Source organism: Artibeus jamaicensis, unplaced genomic scaffold, assembly GCF_021234435.1.
Source record: "Artibeus jamaicensis isolate MK-2021 breed Jamaican fruit bat unplaced genomic scaffold, CSHL_Jam_final scaffold_584, whole genome shotgun sequence".
NCBI lineage: Eukaryota > Metazoa > Chordata > Mammalia > Chiroptera > Phyllostomidae > Artibeus > Artibeus jamaicensis.
This window is the reverse complement of record NW_026522048.1, coordinates 13424462-13446801: the sequence shown is the minus strand read 5'-3', so window position 1 is coordinate 13446801 and position 22340 is coordinate 13424462. Positions and strand designations below refer to the sequence as shown.

Sequence of the window (22340 nt, the reverse complement as noted above, 5' to 3'; positions counted from 1 at the left end):
TATCTATTGGAATGTGATTTGCCTTCTTATTAGCATAAGTCATATGCATCCTGCTCTGTTTTCAGGAAAAGGAGGTAATTTTGGCTGCAGCCATGTTCTCATCGGAGAAATAGAGGGCGGTTAATGGTTAGTGTTCAAGAACAACAAAGCTCTTTTAGTTGCTTAGCAACTGAAGCTGGAGGTGGGGTGGTCAGAGACTGTGTAAGCAGCGGTGAAAAGCAGAGAGGAGTTTAAAAAATGAATGTAACGTCTGGGTCATTCCCAGGTGGGTGAAAGAGATTTATATAGCGCTAATATTTACAGCCATGGCCTATTTGTTACGAGACTGGAAAATTTAATGAAATTGTTTGAAATTCAGCAGTGGTAAGTCACAGTGGACATTTATTGTTCTAATGCAATATGTAGACTATTTATTTAACATGTTGATTGCAAATGAAATGCGGGAAGGATTGAGCAGCCCTCTAGATTTGGAAACTCGTCCTTCCCCGCAGACACTACTGCCACCGTGTGGACGAGGCTGGGAGCCTGCGGGGAGCTGAGGGCCGAGGGATGGGCGTCGGGGGCGCGTCTCTGGGAAGAGGAGTGTGCTCTGCAGATGGTGTTGCTCCTGTCCTTGAGAATTTGAAAGTTTCTGGTACATTTTTAAGTTGGTATATAAAAGTATAAATTATAAGTTTAACTAACTGTAAAAAATATAATCTCCTGAAACGGCCATGTGACTCCTGTAAATGAATCCAAATCTAAAGGATTTAATATATACCCAGTTATTTTTTAAATACATGAGAATGCTCTTTTATTTTTTATTTCATTATTTTTGATATGATTATCTTTTTTTAAAGATTTTATTTATTTATTTATTTATTTTTAGAGAGGAAGGGAAGGAGAGAAGGAGAGACATATCGATGCGTGGTTGCCTCTGTGAGTCCCCTGCTGGGAACTGGCCTGCAACCCGGGCATGTGCCCTGACTGGGAATCAAACCGTGATTGTGTGGTTCGCAGTCCCATGTTCAATCCACTGAGCTACACCAGCCAGGTGAGAATGCTCTTTTAAATAAGTATTTTTTTACATAATTCCTTTTCTTTTTTAAACTTATATTTGAATTCCTCTTCCCCATTAGACAGATCCTAATGTTTTATACATCTTAGTTATATAAGTTTATAATGTTATACTTATTACATTGTATATATGTATATTCCTCTGTAACAACAATAAATATCTGAATTAGAATTTAAAAATTTAAAAACTTTTTGTAATTTAGAAATTACAAAATGTTTCTGTTGCTATAAGGCTGTAGTTATCTATCCTTTTTTAGTACATAATTGATTAAAAACACAAATATTAATCAATAATTTTTAAACATTAAAAAGGTAGAGTTTTATTTGGGCATATTAGTGAGATAGATGGAGCTCTTTAAATATTAGTTCACTTACCTATAATAAATATTTATTATGGTTAGAATGAGAAGAGAGTACGTATTTATACTGTCTATATCATTTTCTTTTCTAATTATAAGCTCCAAGAAACTTCATTCATGGAAACAAGCAATGGGACTGGATGAAATTTTATAGGTAACATAACTTTGAATTGTTTCTGAGCTACTTGCCAAATATGACCTAGTACTCTTGTTATGTATATATATTTGTATGTGTGTATGTGTGTATATATACATACCTATGTACATATATATACATACATATATATTTAGTGATCAGTGAACAACTGCTTAGTTTTGCTTCAATGGTATCGAGAGCAAAATAATTGAAAGCTACCTCACCTAGCAAAGGATTTCTTAACCTGTCATTAGAATCATTTCCTTTCTCTGCAGATACCAGGGCTTAAAATTCTCCCTGTGACGGACATCCCATAGATTTCTATGACCCACGCAGTGCACCTGTGTGACCTTCAGTTATGTAGGAAGGAGGTCCACTCTTCTTTTTTAATGGGTGAAAGAACTTTAAAAAGGAGGAGATGGGAGCAAAGAATTGTCACAACACAACATTGCAGTTACACTGCCATGAATTAGCCAGAGATCACCAGGGCTACCAGGGTCATCTGTTTTAGTCATTACTAATATGATCAGTTTTACAGATGAATATAAATAGAATGTGAAGATACAAAGAAAGTTGATTCCCTCAAAGTTATTCTAATAAACACCTATCCCTTGAATCCTCTTTTACACCTCAGGTTGAAATCACTGGTTTTCCCCCAAAGCCAGTTTATGGCAAAGTTTTCTGTAAGTCTGATGCCAGCTGGGCTGTGGCAGTCATGGTGAAGGGGGCACAGTTAGGTTTCCAACTTGTTGAATTTACTGAGTTGAAACACTATATTTTTCCATGTGTAATGCACACCCATGTTTTTGGCCCAAACTTTCAGGAAAACAGTCTTTCATTTTAATTTTTTAATTTAGTTATTTATTTATATTGAGATATTTTTTTATTGTAAAGGAATTTTAGTGTTTATTTTTGAACATATGATGGTACAAAACATTGTACATAGCAAATAATTACAAAACAGAAGAACAGATACAAGGTATTTCAGGTGCTACCCATATATAATGGACACTCTTATTTTTCCCTTAAAAATTTGGGCAAAAATTATGCATTTTATATGACAAAATATGCTAACTCTTTCTTATTTTGCTGTCATGTCCTCTGCACAGAAGGAAAATACGGTGCTAATAGCGACTTTGAAAGCTCATGCTGTGTTGTCCCTCCTTTGTCATGATTTTAAAGTCGTGTCAGTTAGGAGAGTCTAAATTAGGTGGAGGTAGTAAATGCCCCAGATCTCAGTGATTTGAGAACAAGTTTTATTTATGCTCAGGCCACACGTTCATTGCAGGTCACCATGTTTCTGTTCCTTGCTTAAGACAGTGGCAGAGCAGCCCCTCTCCGAGACACCCAGTTTCGCAGCAGAGAAAAAGCAGACGTGGAGAACATGAGCAGTCTCTTAACACTTCTGCTCCGAAGGAGCAGGCATCGCTGAGTCCACTTCTCATTGGAAAATGTAAGTTCATGACCTTTGCTGAGTTGAGCATGGTGAGGATGCGCAAACTCCCTCCGGGCAGGGGCCGCGGACATTCTGACCGACATCGCAACTTCCCACACCCATGGGAACCCTAAATCCGGGAATCACTGATTTATCATAAACAGAGGATTATCGTTTTCTAAAATTATTAGACTAAAAATGTTTATTTTAATTTTAAAATTACAAAATATTTGCACTATGGAGAATAGTACAGAGACTAATATAACAAAGACATGCGTACTTATAGCCCAGACTCACCAACTGTTGTTAATTTAACATCTGCCGTATTGACCTCAGATCCCTTTGTTAAAAAGGAGCTAAAACATTGTGGATGCAGTGGAAGCGCCTCGCCAACCCCATCTTACTCCCTTTTTAAACCCCTGCCTTTCTAGATGCCACCTTGTTCTGATGCTAGTGTGCTTTCTTTGTGTCTATTCTTTTACACGTCTGTTGCACAAGTGCTTTAAACTGTGCGTAATGTAAAATGTACTTATCTTTTGACAACTTACTTTTCCCATTCAGCATTCCATACTTTAGACATATGCATGTTGTTTAAAGTATTAGATAGGAATATGTGGTATAAATAGATCACAATTTATCCATGTTGTGCCTTTGTTTATAGCTTTTTGTTGTTACAAAAATGGAATGATATACCAGGGGTTTTACATGTTTGTCTGTATGTAAGACAGGAGTTTCTTTGAGATTTATGCCCTTGAAATGATGGAAACACTTTATCATGGGGCCTTGCGGTGTGGAGAAAGCTAATGGCTTTTGCATATCAGATTGAAGTTGTACGAATGGCAGCTCCGAAGTGGCAGGTTTGGCGGGAAATGGGACCATGGCCCAGTTTGTTACCCACCCAGTTTGTTGGTGGGTCTATGGCCTGTTGCATTCAGAGAAGCTGAGTTCTGAGGCAACAGGTTTTTTTGCAAAGAAAAGTAATATTTATGAGACAGCCCAATGAAGAAATGAAGAGAAAGTCCACATTCGCCTCTTGGAATAAAGATTTGAAGCAAATTTAAAGAATAGTGTTAAGGAGGAACTACGCATGTTCATGAATTCTAATTCAGGGGGAAATTCTGATTGGCAGCGTTGGAACGAGGCCATCTAAGGGGAGAAATGTGAAAGAGGTTGTGGGGGCAGGGTGAGTAATTTCAGAGTTTGGCTGTGTCCGTGTTTGGTCTGGTCCCCAATCATCCTTATCGGGTGGACCTCCTGCTGTTTAAAGGGCTTTGAATGGCTACAGCGGCACTTCTGTTGAGTTCCATGGACTTTGGCTCTGCGGTGCTCTGGAGGTCAGTTTAGCATCGTTAGGGCTCCTAACCACACACCTGCTTGAGGCTCTGGGCCCGGTTTGACCTGAGTAGGCCTGCTGGTCTCTGGAGTGCAGTAAGGTGACCTGGTGGTATCTGCTGAAAAACACTAAAAAACAAAAACCCCAAACTAAAACAGCGACGACAATAAAAAACAAAAACAGAGAGAGAGAGAGGAGGAAAGAAACCCATCAGGGTGTGGTTTCAGTGTTAGGGCCTGGTTCAGTCTTACCTGAAACCACGTGGGCAGAGAGTGAGAGACGGCTTCACGAGACGTTCCCAGGCCGCTGCGTTCTGTGCAGGGCATGGGAAAGACAATCATTCTAGAAAACTCACATTTTTCCTGGGAGCTGTGCGTGGTGTGGTGAACCAGCAGACTCAGAGACTCTGGGTGGATGAGGACGGCCCCACAGGGGATGCGGGGGAGCGGACTTGGTGTCCCAGGAACTCACAGTGGTTGTCAAAAAAGATAATAGGGACCCAAGAACAGAAAGAAGAGTGTGCATCTCAGGTGATGTCAATCTGAACAGATATGGACTGAGAGTCAGCTTGTCCTTCCCCTGTCCTGACGCCACTTGCTGTCGGGGACAGGGGCAGAGCTATACTGAAGCTGCTATTGCTGGCTGGTTTCTATTTCCTGATTTTCCCATCCTAGCAGAACCCCAAATGTGTTCAAGTGTCAACCCCTCCCTTACAGAGCCCATGTGCTTCATTTCCAGGGATAGGTCTAACTGGAATAAAGGGATCCTCTGTCTCTCGCCAGTCCTCGATCTAGAAATGGGCATGTGACACAAATTGGGCCAATAGGAACTGAGAAGACTGTTTCTGGGGAACTCTGAGAAGGTTCCTTCTTTCTTACTCCTCTGACTTTCAAAAGGGGTGTTTTTTCTCTGACCATGGCTTGCATGGAGCTGACACGGCTGCAGCCTGTGGATAAAGCTGGCATGCGGAGTGAGGCAGGACACAGTGACCGGAGTGAAAATGGGCTGGAGTCGTTGTCCTGCTTTCTGTGGCTCTAGTGATGGGAGCCAGTGAGGCCTCTGATTGCTTAAGCCTGTTTGAATTATGTTTTCAAATACTTGCTGCTACAAGAGAGGCAGGAAGTTGCGGGGGGCAGGACAGAAGCGGGCTTAGTTAACTGATATTATTCTGAATTGCCTGAAATTAATTTCTGCCACAGTGCTGAATAGAGGCTTAATATAGGAATTCATTTCAAGCACAGAATATATTCAAGCAGTCCTTGCTTTTCACGGTTCTGGGAAGTACGTATGTCAGATACCATGGATTAGTTAAATAACACCAGTCCCCAAATAACAGGGTTCAAATTTCAGTCAGTATGATATCATACAAGGGGGACCCCCCAAAACCAGAATTTATTTATAAAAAATTGTGTGTACTTATTCTTACATGTTTAAACTTCAGTCACCTTCCAAGTACTCTACATTTGATGCAATATACCTATTGAGACATTTTTTTCACTGCTCAAAAATTTGTGAGCTCATCAATTTCGATACTTTTTAGTGCTTCTGCTGGTTTTTGTTTCTCTTCTTTCAATTTATCAAAACATTTCCCTTTGAGGACTTTTTTCATCCAGGAAAACAAACAAAAAGGGTTGCTGGAGGTGAGATCTGGTAAATAGGGAGGGTGGGGCATGCGGTTCATGCTGGTTTTGGTCAAAAACTGAACACTCAGTGCATTGTGGGCAGGTGCATTTGTAAATCATCCAACATGAAATGGGCAAAGGCATTGAGTCTTCAAAAAAAAAATTCACTGCAGGTGAATGCAGCCTCTCACAACAACACCAGCTGGCACACTGATACAGATGGGTTCCTAGAACACCCACCTAGTGGGTGAAGCCTGTACTACAAGGAACCAACCCTCCAGAAGATAATTCTATTTTTGGTATATTGATTGTGAGTAATTGCATAAAAGTAGACGCTCTGTGCTTCAGTCCACAAACCACTACAATAAAAACAGGTGCCAGGCGTGACCAATGGCCAGTCGCATCACTCCTTTTAAAGCTTCTTTCTGCACGAAGTGTTTTCATGCAGACAGCAAAGCATGTATGTGGGTGGTCTCTGTGCTCCCCAGTGATGAAACACACTGCATTTTAATAAAATGAATACTCTATTTTCAGTCTGCAGCTGCAAATCTGCTTGTGCGGAGGGCCAACTTCAGTTAGACTTAAGTTAGACTTGGATTTCCAACTGCAAGTGTGCTTGGCACCCCTAAACTTCACATTCAAGAATTAACTGTACTTAGAGGAGAAGGTTAGACAACCAAGAAGAAGTGAAGTAAAGAAACACAAAGTGATCATACTGGAGGTGGGCAGTACTCGACTGTAAATGGAGGGAGAAAGGAATAGTTGGTAGAGGGGATGTCGACGTGACCACCACTTGAGAGACTCTACGTATGCAGTTACAGGAACTGAATGAAGGTGAATTAATCAGCAAAAGTGAGGAAAGTGATTGGGATGAAAAGCATGACAATGACCCAGAGAAAGTGATGTCTGCAAAACTCTAAATGAGTTCTTGGAGCTATTTCATGGAATCGAAAGGATAAAAATTCAGAAGCTGTCCCAAACTTAGGCAAGAGTATAACAATTCACTCATAACATAGAAATGAAGATCACTGCTTATCTAATTTATATAGTGAGGCATAAGTCCTGTTTAAACTATTCTTGATAAGTTTATTAAAAAGAAATGAAAACATTTTAATTCTGAATGTTTCTAATGTTTTAAATTATGTACTAAATAAATACTTGTTTCACTATTTTTACATTTCCCAAAATATTTTCAGTCAACAGTAAACATGTTTAAGGTTTTGATACATTTTGAAGGTCACCGAGCAGTTGTAATTTCACCTGCGTCCCTTTGCACCAGCCATTCCCTCTGCCCCAGACGCCCTCCTCCCCCGCCCATTTCTGGTCCCCCGCCTGACGTTCCCATACACATATTCCCAAACCAGTTCAAACACTAAGGTTACTACTTTGTGCGGTTTCAGCTGTCTGTGCAAAGAGAGGCATGCCTGTGTAATGAAGTCACAACTTCGTGCACGCCCGAGTTTGTGGTCTAAAAAATCCATACATCCTGAAAATAGGATAGGTGTGTGTGGAGGACTTCATCATTTTGTTAGAAGATTTTGCCTTAGCTTGATACATGACATGGCCTGAGGACAAGTGTGCTAGCCTGTCCTGGTCTCAGCTTTCTGGTTAAGCAGCTGTACGATCCACGATGAGTCCCCCTTGCTTCAATTTCCCCTCAGTGAAATAGGTGAGTGAGTAAGATGACTTTTCAGGTTCCTTTGGGAATTACGCTTCTTTAATTCTCTACCATCATTAAACAGAGGAAAAGAAGTAGAATGGTGTTCACTCTACCCACACGCCACCCACCCAAAGATTACTTCCATTTGCGTAGTAAATGTTTATTGAGTGAGTAAATGACTAAGTATGACTTAGGTGGCTGTACATTTTGTGGTGAGAATTGTGAATACAGATATAAATACCCATGGTCTCTGCCCTTAAGAAGCTAAGGGTTGTCTAGTGGATTAATTCATCGCTTATTATGGTACCTTCTGCAGAACCATGTGAGACAAAAAGCTGTACCACTATCAAACCAGTTACATTTATTTCCTCTTGTGAATTTGTCTCTATTAAATCCTGTATTAAAACAAAATAGCTATTTCATTTTGTTTTACCAGGATTACTTACTTTTGAGTTTTTCAGGCACAGCTGAGGAGTATGGATGCTTGTATATAAGAGCCAATCAATCATATTGAAGGTCTTTTGGAGAGCCAGTGGGCTATGTCCCAAAAAGGATTTAGATATCAGAGAAGAAAATGAAGAAAACTGTTTTAGTTTTAGGTATAATTTCTTAATTTCAGAAGCATTTTCAGGTTAGAAAGAATGTTAAAACACTAAAACAAACTTTAACACTAAAAACAAATTAATAGCTACCAAAATTTACTTTTATAAAGATGAGCTATTAAATGCCATAACAGTCATCTAGGAAAATACAAATTTCGAACAATGTAAGTTTATATCTGTTGTAATAGGATATTAAATAGTGAGCTTGGCTGCAGCATCAAATTAGCATAATTGCCGCACTCCCAAGAATGGAGAGAGGAAGTGTTTTTTTTTTTTTTCCTTAATATTTCATTTATTTATTTTTCAAGAGAGGGGAAGGGAAGGAGAAAAAGTAGGAGAGAAACATCAATGTGTGGTTGCCTCTCATGCATCCCCTGCTGGGAACTGGCCTGCAGTCCAGGAATGTACCTTGACTGGGAATCAAACCTTGATACTCTGGTTTGCAGGCCTGCACTCAACCCACTGAGCTATGTCAGCCAGGGCTGGAGAAGGGAAGTTTTGCAAACCATTCTACTACTGTTGAATCCCTGCACCCTTAAGGCCCTGAAAGCTTTGAACCAGTGGAAAGAGAAATGGCTTTTGTGGAGATTTCTTTGGCGGGTTATGCTGTGTGTCTTGACCTCTGCCTCCTTAGAGCCACGAAAGGGAGGTGTGGGGTGTTGCTTGCCTCTCACCCCTTTCCTGCAAATGGAAGTGTGTTCTGTTGTGACGCTGACCTAGGGGATCTAGGGCATGTGGGTGTCAGCAGCCTTGGCAGTGACAGGAGGAAGAGGCTGCTGAGTTTGGCTGGGCCTTTTCTCCAAGAATCAAGGCACAGGGCATGGCTGTGGGCTGATGGTGGAGCCAGCCCAGGACTGTTCTCAATCCCTCCCACGAATCTGTACCTTGCTGGGGCTAGAAATGTAGGCAAGCAGGCTGAGGAGGAAATACTCAGCGGAGACAAAAGACCACGTCCACCTCTATTGTAAGTGAGCACCAGGTGCAGTTTTAAATGCTCCTTCCATGTAACGAATCAAGACTGTCTTTGTAGCTGGAAATGAGTATAGCATTTCTAGTCATAGAATTTCATAGCATCTAACCTACTATTCATACACAGGTGAGTTAGCCCCACTGACCAGGCTTAGAGACTCTGGGAGATGTATCAAAGCTGCTTTCACGATTGCTCCATGAGTCCTGCTTGTTCAATGCGTGGTTTATCCCATCACAGCCAAGACAGGGCATATGGTATTGGCAAATGCCTGCAATACAGCAAGATTCTGGTACATGCCACTGAATATATGCCAGTAAAATGCTAACCCTGGTGTGCTGCAGGACAAAATGACCCTTGTTTATTTTGTCTTGTGATACTAGGGACTAGGGTAAGAAGTGACACGTTAGAAGAGATTACAGTAAAATAAAGGAGGCACAAGCTGAATCTAAGTGAATCCTGGGCATGGGCCAAGCCCGACTGTGGGCCCTATATAGTTCCTCCATTCACCATTTTGGGGGCTCCTAACTGGACACCACACACTGGGCTTGATAGTGAAATGTCAAAACTGTTTTCCCAAGCACCTCGTAGTTTATCAGGGGAGACTAACAACAGCGTAACAAAAAGTACTCTGGGGATATAATGAGCTAGTGTAAATCAGATTGTCTGCTTCGAGGTTTAGAAGTGAGGGTTAACAATCGGATTTGGCTTTGAACTAAAGGTAGGCATTTGCTAGGCTGAGAAGCATTTAACCTTGCAGATATCACGAGAAGTTGGGGAGGTGGTCTGCATTCACCTGTGATTCTTATATTGCATAAGCATCAGAATCATCTGGAAGCTCCAAATGTCCAGATTCCAACTCAGAATTCAGGTGCTTAATGGCACGGTCCGTCCACCCTCCCAGTCTCCATGTCATTCTGATACAGCACGTGTTTGCGTTTGCGAACCACGGGAGGCTCTCAGCAGGAAAATCGGACGTGGGTTTATGAAGGCCTGTTGGCTGCCCTGTAGCTGCGAACGGTTCTCCCGAAAACGGCACACGTAAAAAGCCCACCAACAAATATAACCGACATCTCTTAATTTTTATTGCTGTTTTTTAGAACGTTTAATATTTTTCTAAAAGAATCAGTTTACATGTAGTAGAGTTACAAGTAAATAGCTATAGATAATATAGCTATTAAAAAAGAGAGAACTAAATATGAAAACAAAAGCAGTTAAGCAGCAATAAAATTAATACCTACGTAAAACTAGCGGTGCAACAGACAAGCAGAAAGCAGCTTTACACTGAAGGTTATTTAAATATAGAAACAGCACCTTACAAAAAAGGAATTGAGAAATGTAAACTTGGTAGGTAGATTCAAGTATAAAAGTTACACCCCCAACTCTTGTCCCAGAATGAAAGGGTTTCACAAACCCTGGACAGTGGAGGGCACACACCCTCCTCAGTGCCAACTCAGAGATGCACTTCCTCAGCGGGATCACTGCCAACAGTGATTTTTTTTTCTGTTACAAGTTACACGATGACAGACTCACCGTGTCTATTGATGAGACTGGCACGGCTGCGCTGCTGCCCCGACACCCAGGTCTAGCTCAGCAGCCTCACTATCACTAGCTGCTCTGTAAGAAACAGGTTCATCGTCCCAACAGAAACAACTATTGCGTTATTTTTACTCATCACACAGCCACATTATGTGGGTACTGACTACAAAAGGAATCTGCTCGTCTATTGCTAAGTGTGGTCACAGGGACATAATATTCTCATTTACAGGGTTGCTTCCTAACACTCAAGAATCGTGAATTCTCTGAGGCTTATGGGGTCATATCATGAACAGAATTAAAAAAAAAAGTTAGTAAAGTGAAGAACAGCTAGGGCCAATGAAGAGAAAATTAGTTTGTGTTTCAGTTTAAATGCAGACCTGTCAAGTGAAAATATTTGGGGGAAGTCTTAAGCCTGCCATGTTTAAATGTGTTACCATGTGCAGATTTATATACCATGTGTCCTGAAAAGCACATATTCTGATTGACTCCGATAGGAAACCCATCATATTAGTTCAAGGTAATCATTACCATGCAATTGTTGATGCCTGAACATCTTTATCTGTTTAACTCTAGAGAATATTGTAAAAAGGGGAAAATATCACCTTATAAACTTCAGAAGTTTAGTGTTAATTAAATTTTTATATAGTAGCAAATTTATTTAATCTGACTATCTCAAGTTTCAAAAGATCTTGTGGGGGTAATAAGACTAACATTATTCTGCAGTTAATATAAAGCTACTTTACACAGACTCCTAGAGTCACTTAAATTAATATTTTCATTCTTTCATATAATGATTTATTGGGTCCAAAAATAAAAATAAAATAAAACCCTATACCAAGATCCCAAATCTAAGATAGAAATTTTAAAAAAGAGAAGGGAATAAAGGGAGGAAGGAGGGAAGGGAAGCAGGAAGGGAGGGAGGGAGGGAGCCATTTATTCTGGAGAGACAAGAGGGAGGTAAGTATCAGTTAATCTATGCATACAAAGATCTAGTCTGGCTACTTACTGATACCCTAGAGTAATATGGTTTAACAAAGGAATACTGCCTAACAGTTTCCAGAACCGTAGTCATACTAGAGAACAATGAACTCCTACATTTCCCATTCTCATTTTCCTGAAGTACTCTGAAAAATAAGTCTGGTCTGAATGTTCTTGGACACTGAATATAATGTGTTCATTTTCCTCTTACCCTTCCAAACTGAAAAAAAAAATAAAAGAATAAATAATCATCTATTGTCCCATTATCAATTTCTATATTAACTCTTCAGAATTCTACCAAAACGTCCTATCCAGATTCCAATTTTCCATGGAATTACTTTCCACCATCCAGATTTATTCAATAAACAGCAATTGTTAGAAGGCATCCACACCTGATAATCTAGCTGGAGTGTCCAACCCACGACCCGTGGGCTGCATGTGGCCCAGGATGGCTGTGAATGTGGCCCCACATGAAGTAGTAAGTCTACTTTAAACACTGAGATGTTTTTGTGATCACCCATCACAAGGCATGAAATCTGTGGCCCAAGACAACTCTTCTTCCAGTGTGGCCCAGAGTTGCCAAAAGGTTGGACACCCCTTCTGAGTCTATAGTTAACATTTAAATGTAAAAAAAAAACAACCCCCAAAACAAAAAACAAAACCCAAAAACACAGGGGCTTGTAGTGAAGGGTAGTGAACGTGGTTGGATTATTTGTCCACTCAGTTATCTGAGAAGCCGCTATCAGGCTGCTGAAGTTGATCCGAGTCCTCATGCCCAGAGAGGGTCATTAGCATAGCTCATTACTGCAGTGTGTGCCATTCACAGTGATTTTGGTCTTGACATTCGGTCATGTGTACATATTCACCCACATTATCACTAGGTTGTAAAGTAAGTGCAGGGCAAATTATAGGGATAAAAGTACAAACATTCAAGTCGTCATACCCTGAAAAACATGTTTTGTTGTAGTTGTAAACTTTTTGCACTAAATCCCATTTCAGGGACAAAATAAATAATACCATAGGATTCACAACTGAAGCTGTCTTCCTGAGGAAGCCTAAGGAAGCAGTAGCTTTTTTAAACTGCAGAAAGGAAGCATCTCTCACCACAGGTCTACTCAGGGCAAGTGGAGATACCATCAGGAATGCTCACCTTAGTTAAGTGCCAGGTAGGCGTGACCTTTAGGAAAACCACAAAGCTCCAGTAGCCTGTTCAGATCTACTTCCAGCGATACCATAATTCTTGAAGCAAAACCACAAGTCAGTCAGTGCTTTCACTGTGACACTAGGAACAGAGTCTGGATTCTAACTGGTATTAAATGCATAATCAATAACAATTATGTTGAGGAAAATGATGATGATGGGAAGTTAACATGAAAACTGGTGGAAGAAAGAGAGGAAGTTGGCACGCTGGCGTGTGTTCTGCTTTCTGCTCCAGCGTTAGGACATGGCTGGTGACGTAGGGAAACTCAGATGGTTGGACGCGAGCCCCATCTGGCAAAGCGTCAGGCTAGTCAGCCCCACTGCTGGGTATTTCGAGTCTCCTCTGCGCGGAGCTAGTGTTTTGCAACTGTTTGCTTTCTCTTCTCCTAAGGACGTGGTTTCCGAGGCTGCCAGGTGTCTTGAAGAATGTCTCACGATGCGTGTGTCGGATGCTCTCGGGGGTCACTGGAGCTGGTGACTATAAGAGGGAAAAAAAAAAGAGTAAAGAAAAGCAGAAGCAAGGTCAAATTGTTCTCAGTCTCTGAAGTGAAGCCCAGAACTGTGTCGTTCTGATTCCTAGGCAGGTATTCCCTTCTCTTTGCTTTTCAATCACATTCGTCCAATTCGTTCCCTTTTCAACACTCATCACAATAAAAAATTAACTTATCTATCTTGTGTGCAGAAAGGCAGCCTAGCAAAGAGTTCACAAGTGTGGCACCGGGAGCCAGGTCTGGGCTCTGCCATAACGAGCGCTGTGCCCTGGGGCACAGGACTTAACTGCTGTGCTTCTCAGTTTCTTCATCTGCACAATAAGGATGATAAAAGTACCGACTTCAGAGGGTTGTGAAAACTGAACAATATTTATAAAGCATTTCAGAGCATGCTATGCAAATAGTAAGTATGTGTATTGGTTCTTTTTGCTTATTAATATTTAGTCCTATCAAATTTTAAATATTTATCCCCTTCATATGCCTAAAAGGGCAGGGACTATTATTATTCTGTTTACTGTAATATCCTCACTGCCTAGATCAGCGCCTGGCAGATAACTGGTGATCACGGAACATGTTATATTATAATCACCTTGTTTAAAATCTAACATGTTTATTTCAATATCTAAAATATTTCTGGCCACACATAACTCTTTGGGAGACAAAGTAATCACTCTGAACAGTGCCTAGTGCATGACAGGGACTCAAGAAATACTTACTGACTGAAGTACAAAGGGAATTTGGGGGGGAGGAATACAATAGTGATTAATTTATATTGATCACATATATTTACATATGATGTTTGCATATACTTCATGAGCGTGTGTATATACAAGGGGGGAACCCCAAAAAACCAGAATTTATTTATAAAAATTGTGAATTTATTCTTACAAGTTTAAACTTCAGTCACCTTCAAAGTAGTCTCCATTTGATGCAATACACCTATCGAGAAACTTTTTTTCCACTGCTCAGAACAGTTTTTGAACTCATCAGTTTTGATGCCTATTAGTGCTTCTGCTGTTTTTTTGTTTCACCTCTTCCACGTCAGCAAAACATTTCCCTTTGAGGACTTTTTTCATCCAGAGAAACAAAAATAAGTCACTTGGGGAGAGATCAGGTGAGTAGGGAAGGTGGGACATGGGGGCTGTTAACTCCTTAATACTCAGGCAGGTGCACTAGTAAATCACCCATCATGAAATAGGCAAAGGTGTTAAAAGAGTCTTCAAAAAAATTCACTGAAGCCAAACAAGCCTCTTACAACAATGCCAGCTGGTGCACTAATACAGATGGTTTCCCAGAATACTCTCCAAGTGCGGGAAGCCTGTACTACAAGGGGCCTGCCCTCCCGAAGATAATTTGTTTTTGTTAGGTCCCCCCTCGTATATGTGCATGTGTGTGTGTGTGTGTGTATATATATATATATACATATCTATCTCCACTGCCTTCTAAACATTGCATTTTAAGAAATGACATGCTAAAAATCTTTGTGTCTGAATTAAGACTTTCAATTTCCCTTGTTGAACCTAATGAAATGAAAACTCGGAGAATCTGAATATTCAACATTCATCAAAAGTTTACCTGAACTAAGTCTAAAATAAATCACTCTAAGTTTAAGATAACTAAAAAATATTTTGTCTTTAAAGCACGGATCTCCTGCCTCCAGCCTCTCTGCTCTGCAGGACAAGCAGATACCTCAGGGCCTAAGGGGAAGCTGGCAGAACCTGGCCTAGGGCCGCTGCCCCACAGTCACGTGACTAAAACCAGTGCTAACTAAATGCAGGCACACCTGTCAGTGTGGTGAGCCTTCTGATGCCAAAGTGAAGTGAAACCTCAGGACTCACCTGCTGCAACTTTACCACAGAGCCCGGGTGTCCCTCATGAACTGGGGATTCGGGCTGGATGTTGTGTGATCTGGACATCACTGGACTCTGGTCAAGTGAATGAGGAGCCTGGAGCTGAGGGTCTGCACAAAGGACTGTTGAGGACTTCGGATTAACCATGGCTGCGGGGCCGATGAGAAGATGAGGCGTTGCTCCGAGGCCTGGCAGGCCGAAATTCACAGGTCCGGGGTGCGGGAGAGTGCCAGGAGCTGAGGACACCGGCCTGGCCACCGGGGGAGAGTAGAGAACAGGGAACGGGCCCAGTGTCGAAGGCGGTAGGACCATGCAAGGGACACCGAGGGGTGGGGGCGGACCTGACGGTGGTCCCGCAGCACAAGGCGTCTGACTGCCTGGTAACAGCACACCAAGACCATTTAATCCTGAAACAGAAGAACAGGCGAAAGTTGGCACTGCATGGAGACGGCATGCAAGCCTGCATTCCCGTGGCCCCGGCAGAGGGCAGCCCACAGCCGATCGGCCCCACCCGAGCAGGTGGGCCCCTCCTCCTGGCTCTCCCAGCAGCACACGGCTTCTTCCCAGCAGGGGCTCCCACTGGAACCTCACATGCTCCCCTGTGGGAATCTGGTGGATGCCTGTGTCTCCTGAGAAGGTTTTAAAGGTGAGCTTCACCACATCCAAACTGAGGAAGAAAGCCAACTTGGATGCGAAAAAATGTATCTTTACTTTTACAAACTTCTAGCTGAAATCTGTATTTCCCTCAGTTGAGATCATAGGCATTAAATCACAACAGTTTTAAGAGGACCTTGACCTTGTCACTAGGAAAAAGCACAGATGTAGTCACAGAACATTACGGCTACAGTGGACATCTGAATAGGCTGTTGTGTTCATCACAACTTTGAAATTATGAGAGTACTAGATTCTCTGTCACATCTTTCGTTGCTATAATCGAACAGATATTTTTCTAACTGTATTTCAATACAACTGGCTTCTTTTGCAATCCCTATGTTTGTGCACTTGGAAGCATGCTGAGAGGGAACCGTGGGCTGCACCGTGGCGGCTGAGAGAAGGCTACAGTCCCTGTCGTTCATTCGGCCCGGCTCCGTCTGCTCTTTGTTCCATGTATCTGTAACACTGAATATCGTGCTTAGATAAAACTTTTAAAAAAGCTGCTAAAGGAATACAGAATATTTTCTAGATGAGTGAATGATAACCAATAACCTACCTCTTTGCATTAAGAGCAGCTGAAGTACACTGTGCGTATCTTAAAAATTAGGTTTCCATTACATCTCAGCTTTACTTCAAAATAGTAACAGCATTTATTGAGTCTTATTAAGCGCCAGGCATTAGTATTCTAAATGCTTCAGATGTAGTCTTATTAAATTTAATTTAGTTTTTACACCCCCAAGTCCCACGAAGCAGGTTATTATTATTGCCATTTTACCAATGAGAATGGCTGAACAAACGTCTTAAGTTCACACAGAGAAGACGTGGTTTTAAAGCCCCATCCCTCCCCTCCAGCCCTGGGATAGATACTGAGATGGGTGCAGCAGGCACACACGGTGGCCAACTGGTTCATACTGTCAGTCTGAACCAATGCCAGGCTCAGCTGAATTATAAAGATAGAGAGCATCTTTTGAATTTGTTGTATCTTTACAGCAAATAAAGTTTAATGCAATTTTAAAAAATATTACCCGCCTTAATTATTTTCCCATTATCCTTGAGGTAGGGAACGTGAAAGCAGCCTCTCCCTTCATCCCACCGAAGAGGAGACAAGAGGGCTGAGTGCAGCGCCTCGGGCCCCAGACAGCGGCTCGGTGAAGAACGGCTTCCGTCAGGTGACACAGACAAAGATTTAAACATCCAGTGTATGGTCCAGACCCCAAAGGACTTTAAGACATGGTGACATCCCTTACCAGCTGGTGACTGCAGATAAAGACACTGCAGCAAAGAGGGCTCTTTGGTGCCTTCGTTTTCGTTTGAGGGCTTTTCAATTTCTGTATCTCTTGACAGACTTCCCCACTCAGAAGAAAAGAAGCTGTTTGCTGTAGCCTTTCCCCAAACTTCCTTTGCCGCAGGGAGCTGGCCGTTCAAGTGCATGTCTTCGAGGGGCACAGGCTCCCTGTTGTCCAGCGTCTTGGGAGAGGCCAAGTCTGTAGAGTCTGGGGGTTTCTAACCACAACCAAACCAGGAACAGAAAAGCAAATCAAAATCCCAGTGGTGGATGTTAATAAGAGCTTTATCACTACAGCTAACATATAAACAGGAAGGTCAAACATAGCTGTGGCCCACAGTGATTTGAGCGTGTCAGTGTCGCGGGCACATTTATAGGAATGCTCTGAAAATCAATGCCATGTCTCAAGCATAGAAACGACAGAGCTTTAATGATGCAGACCTGGCCATGGTGTTCAGACTATGAAATAAATTTCTGAGCTTCTAGCCCAGAACGGGTGTTGCTACCAGTCTTTTAGGGGCCTGATAAGAATTTTGAAGAAGCCTGAAGCTGTCTTGATTATCTAAGGCAGGGGGCCCCCAACTTGTGGGGCCACGATCTGGTGCCGGTCCATGGCCTGTTCGGAATCCAGAGGCATAGCAGGAGGAGAGCGGCAGGTGAGCCAGCCAAGCTTCATCTGTATTTACAGGCACTCCCACCACTCATATGACCTCTTAGGCTCCACCTCCTGCCTGACCAGGGGCATTAGATTCTCCTAGCAGCACAAACCCTACTGTGAACTGTGCATGTGAGGGATCTAGGTTGCTCACTCCTTAGGAGAATCTACTGCCTGATGGTCTGAAGTGGAGCTGAAGACAGTGATGCTAGTGTTGGGGAGGGGCTGCAAATACAGACTATCATTAGCAGAGAGGTTTGACTGCACAGAGATCATGATAAATCAGTTGTTTGCAGACTCATATCAAAACCTTACCATTTAGTGGCAATTAAGTGACAATCAAGCCACATCTAGTGGTAGGCTATAAAGTCATGCTCCCCCAACCCCCGGTCTGAGGAAAAATTGTTTTCCACAAAACTAGTCACTGTGCTCAGTCCCTGGTACCAGAGAAGTTTTGGGGCTGCTGATCTAAGGCATCTACCAGTCAGCCTTTTACTTCTGTTCTGCGACCCAAGCTATATACAAACTCAGGAAAACTCACTTGGGCAAGAGAAAGGAATAAAGGAAAAAGGATTTCAGTGAATGAACTGGTTTCCATGATGGGTGCCTAGCTAACCCACTATAAACCACCGCAGTGACAGTGCTTCTGCTTTCAGAGTTTCACTGGTCACGTCTCATTAACCTCTGAGTGGCTACTGTGTGGGAGATGCAGATGGCTCATATGTTTGTTCTGTTCATTTTGTGGCTAAGGAAGCGGGATCTCTGAGCAGAGATGATAACAGACTAAGCACAGACTCTGAAAGTCAAATGGCATCCACACTCCTGACTGTGGGACTCAGATGCACTCTGGATTATTCCAGTGATCTCAATGTAGTTACAACAAAAGCACATCAAAAAGACGGAGGAAATATACAAATGTGTCAACAGCGATTGCTTCTATGTGGTGGCATTATGGTAGGTTTTTCTTCTTTCAAGTTTTTTATTATTTTATACAAAATATGACTTTTATAAAAATCACTTTTCTTACAGTACTATGTTACTACAAGATTTTTTTGGAAAAACTAGTTCAGGGCTCAGTTTTACAACTGATACATGAAATACCTCATATTCCAGACTCAACAGCTTAGTATGTGTTTCCTTATTAGGAGGAAGCTCTTGGTTGACAGGAGGACACTAAACATGTCCACCTGAACTCCCTTACCTTGGGCATGACAAGAGAGAGAGGGCCGGCTTCGTCGTCCGTACTCTGTCTTTTAGTGGTCAGCTCTCCGTCCTCCTGAGGCTGCCTGTCCTCACCGAGGGGCTTCTGTGCTGTGGGTGTAGATGCCAGCTCGGCTGCTGCTGAGACGTCTGAGCTGCTGCTGCCCCTCTCCAACCCTGACGCTGGAGATGGCGCCCCCTGCAGGCTCCCGTACAGCATGAACAGAGAGGTCGAGGGCACGTACAGCAAGGGCTGGCCCGCCAGCAGGGCTGGCTTCAGACCCTCCATGTCTGAGGCCGCAGAAGCAGGTGAGACACCCACTGGTCCAGTCAGACCATTGTGTGTGGAGAAGGCCTGCAAATCTGTTTGAGGCACAGAAAATATCTGGTGGGCTAAAGGATTAACACAGTATTCTGGGTCCACAGAGTGGACAGGGAATGGAACAGGGGGGTCCAGGCTGCTTGATGGAGGCATCACTTTCTTACTGTCAAAGGCTTTCCTCCTGTTAGAAAAGCAACACAAATGCAACCACCGAGTTACCATAGAGTGTATTCCCTGAGCACACGTTAGCTAACCTAACTGCAGAGGCAGGTGAGCAGGTATAACCAGGATGGACAGTTAGAGATGGGGGAGCTGATGTAGGAGTCACTCTGGGAGGGTCTCAGGTTTGAGCCGATACTGCTCCTCACCCACCTCTTCCACAACTAACAGTTATCAGTTACCCAGCACGTACCCCTTTCCAGGCACATAGATTCTATAATAATTAGAATAGTGTTATCATAATTTACATAATTATTATAATGTCGATAGCCACTCTCATTGCCTTCAGTTTACTAGGGAGCAAAACTGAAGTTCAAAGGCTAAGCAACCTGCTGAGGGTCACCCTCCCAGTGGGCCTCACTCAGTAGCGGTGAGAGATCCTGGTGCATGAGAGATGGGACCAGACTGATGATCTAAAGGACATATTTTGTTTGTCTCATACCCACTGTAAGATAAACGAAGCGGCAGTGAGTGAGAAGACAGACTTATCTACACAATTTCTATTTCCTGTCATTCTTGTCCCATTCTGCTCAGTATTACTATAGAATTTTTAGTCGATGCATTCAGAATTGAGGTCCATAAGTATGAGAGATTCTAAACAATGTCTGGCCTTTTATACAAAAAAGATTCTGAATAATTAAAAAAGTGTCTATGTGTTCAGTAGTTTTGGAAACAGAAGCAGAAAAGCCTTTTACGATCCTGTTGGAACTAGTCAACAGAGGACAGGGGTTTCTCACACCCTTTTGGATGGAACTGCTAAGGCCTGTATCGCCCACAGTCTCACTGTCCACTGCACTGCTAGGAATAAGATGCAGCACACTGGACCGCAGTGATGAGTAACCCTCTCCCACCGCAGTCCCCTCTGAATGAGTAATCGCTGTTATCCAGCTCTGTGAAACTCGGTGTGTCCACACTGAGTGTATCACCCGCCATCCTACCTCCAGCCTCTCTGCCTCCAGCACCATCATCACCACCTGAGACCCAGGTGTTCTTTGTGATGCCTCTTCCTACTGTGGCAGGTCTTGCTGACTCACTGTCTTACACTGATTTCCATCTGCAGCGACCTGGCTCCGGCCTGCGCCCCAGACCAGAACAACCGCAAGTGCTCTACTATCCTCTTTGGATGAATCATTTTCGCTAATTGGCTTACTGCCCCCCTACTTCCTGGCCGTGGCTCAGGATCTGTTCCTTCCCACATCTGTCATTAAAAACATCTTTTTCCTTCTTTAGCATTTCCTCTGCTTCCTCTGATGTGATTTCTGTAAAATGGGAATCGTAATACCAAACTCAGAAGACTGTTTTTATGATTAGATGAGTTAATACACGTAAAACTTCTGGAACAGTACCTGGTAGTGCCAGTCACAGTGATGACCGAGAGGCTCACGGGACTGTGATGCATTATTTTCCAGGGTCGCACCAGGAGTGATTTGTCTTTTCTCAGCATATTTGTTTTTTTTAAAGTTTTTCCCTATAAGATTTTATAGCTTAGGGGACACTTTTTTGGTGCTTTTGTGGCCCTGATGCTACATTGTGCCACAGTGTTTTGCACAAAGGAAAGACTTATAAAATTTTAAACGAATGGCTGACTTATGAGCAAGATTGCCAAAATTTACCTTTTAATGGGTGGCATTTCAATTTAGTCAAAGTTAACACTCAGAAAAGAATACACCCAGAGTTTTTAAAAGACTACTTACTGTGAACTGTCTTCTATTTTCTGCCGGTAAACAGCTGTCAGACTTCCAATTTCTAAGGAGAAGCTGCCTGATCCTATGAAGGAAAATGAAGGTCTAACACCTATAGCAAGACACTTACACGTAACAGTTACATACAGCAGGGCTCATTATTCACAGCTCAGGGATTATAAGGCTATCTCAAATCCATTCTGGTTTTGATTCAAAGAGACATTTTTAGAAGTTAGCTGTTAATGGTAAATTCAGGTCTCATCATGAATTAGTAACAGAAAAACATAACAAGGGTTGTTTTGTAAGCTGGATAAATTTTTGAGATGCATCAAGTGGACCAACTGTGGCAAGCTAATTGATCATCGAGGCTGACTAGGATCAGTTTCAGGGAATGGAACCATGTTCATACCCCGTGAAGTCACCGATTCTTCTACCCCCAACAACTGTTTCTCTTCAGGGAAGTAAAAAAACAGGCAGGGCCTAGAGACTAGCGAGTCAGCTCAACTGAAGGTGCCAGAGCACGGGAGAGGCTGCAATGCCTCATGGGACTGACAGTTCCATGAGCTAGTAAAGGCAGATACCTTGTTCTTCTCTGGAAGGGCTGCTGGGTTCTGAGCTCACTCTCCTGTGAATCCTCTCAGAAGCCTGCACAGTGTGAAAAGAACTATGTCGGGCCAGCTTCCGTTTTGCACAGACTTGAATCTGGCTATATCTTTCTCTTTTCATTTCTGGTAAGACAGATGCGGAAACATCCACTAGTTCTTCATCTAAATAAATGAGAGATTTGGTAGTGTTGTTATACAGGATACTTATTCAGGAGACTTTTACCCTTTTTAAGATATGGTTTTGAAAGCCTATAATTGTAATGGAACTACCCTATAAATTAAAAACTAATATACTCAAAGGAATTTTATGAGCCTTGCCTCAGGCCCCAGTTTCTTTCGAACTGTTAGTGGATGATTATAAAGTGAGACTGAATTTATATATATTCTAAAATTATCTAAACTGCAACAAAAGTAGAGCAAGAAGTTCTTCACCCCAAATTAAAATGGACTTGACATTTCTGATACTTTCTCTGGGCAAAGAGTATCAAAG

General features: G+C 42.4%; 1 protein-coding gene and 1 long non-coding RNA gene across 4 annotated transcripts in view; one reads left to right on the top strand and one right to left on the bottom strand.

Moving 5' to 3' along the window:
• Positions 1-888: 888 nt before the first annotated feature.
• LOC119059099 (uncharacterized) overlaps positions 889-22340 on the top strand; it is a 28582-nt gene continuing 7130 nt past the window's right edge. The window contains exons 1-3 of the long non-coding RNA XR_005084367.2: positions 889-1033; positions 1515-1569; positions 2868-3004. This is a non-coding gene — a long non-coding RNA (uncharacterized LOC119059099). The remainder of the gene's footprint in view (positions 1034-1514; positions 1570-2867; positions 3005-22340) is intronic.
• The window catches only part of E2F7 (E2F transcription factor 7), a 37279-nt gene continuing 25247 nt past the window's right edge, over positions 10309-22340 (bottom strand). For all 3 annotated transcript variants that reach the window (XM_053658809.1, XM_053658810.1, XM_053658811.1), the window contains 6 exons: positions 21827-22012; positions 21258-21330; positions 19024-19525; positions 17130-17385; positions 15217-15635; positions 10309-13365 (listed from right to left, as the gene is read on the bottom strand). In XM_053658809.1, the coding sequence (XP_053514784.1) occupies positions 13195-13365; positions 15217-15635; positions 17130-17385; positions 19024-19525; positions 21258-21330; positions 21827-22012 (1607 nt within the window). In that variant the 3' untranslated portion in view covers positions 10309-13194. The remainder of the gene's footprint in view (positions 13366-15216; positions 15636-17129; positions 17386-19023; positions 19526-21257; positions 21331-21826; positions 22013-22340) is intronic.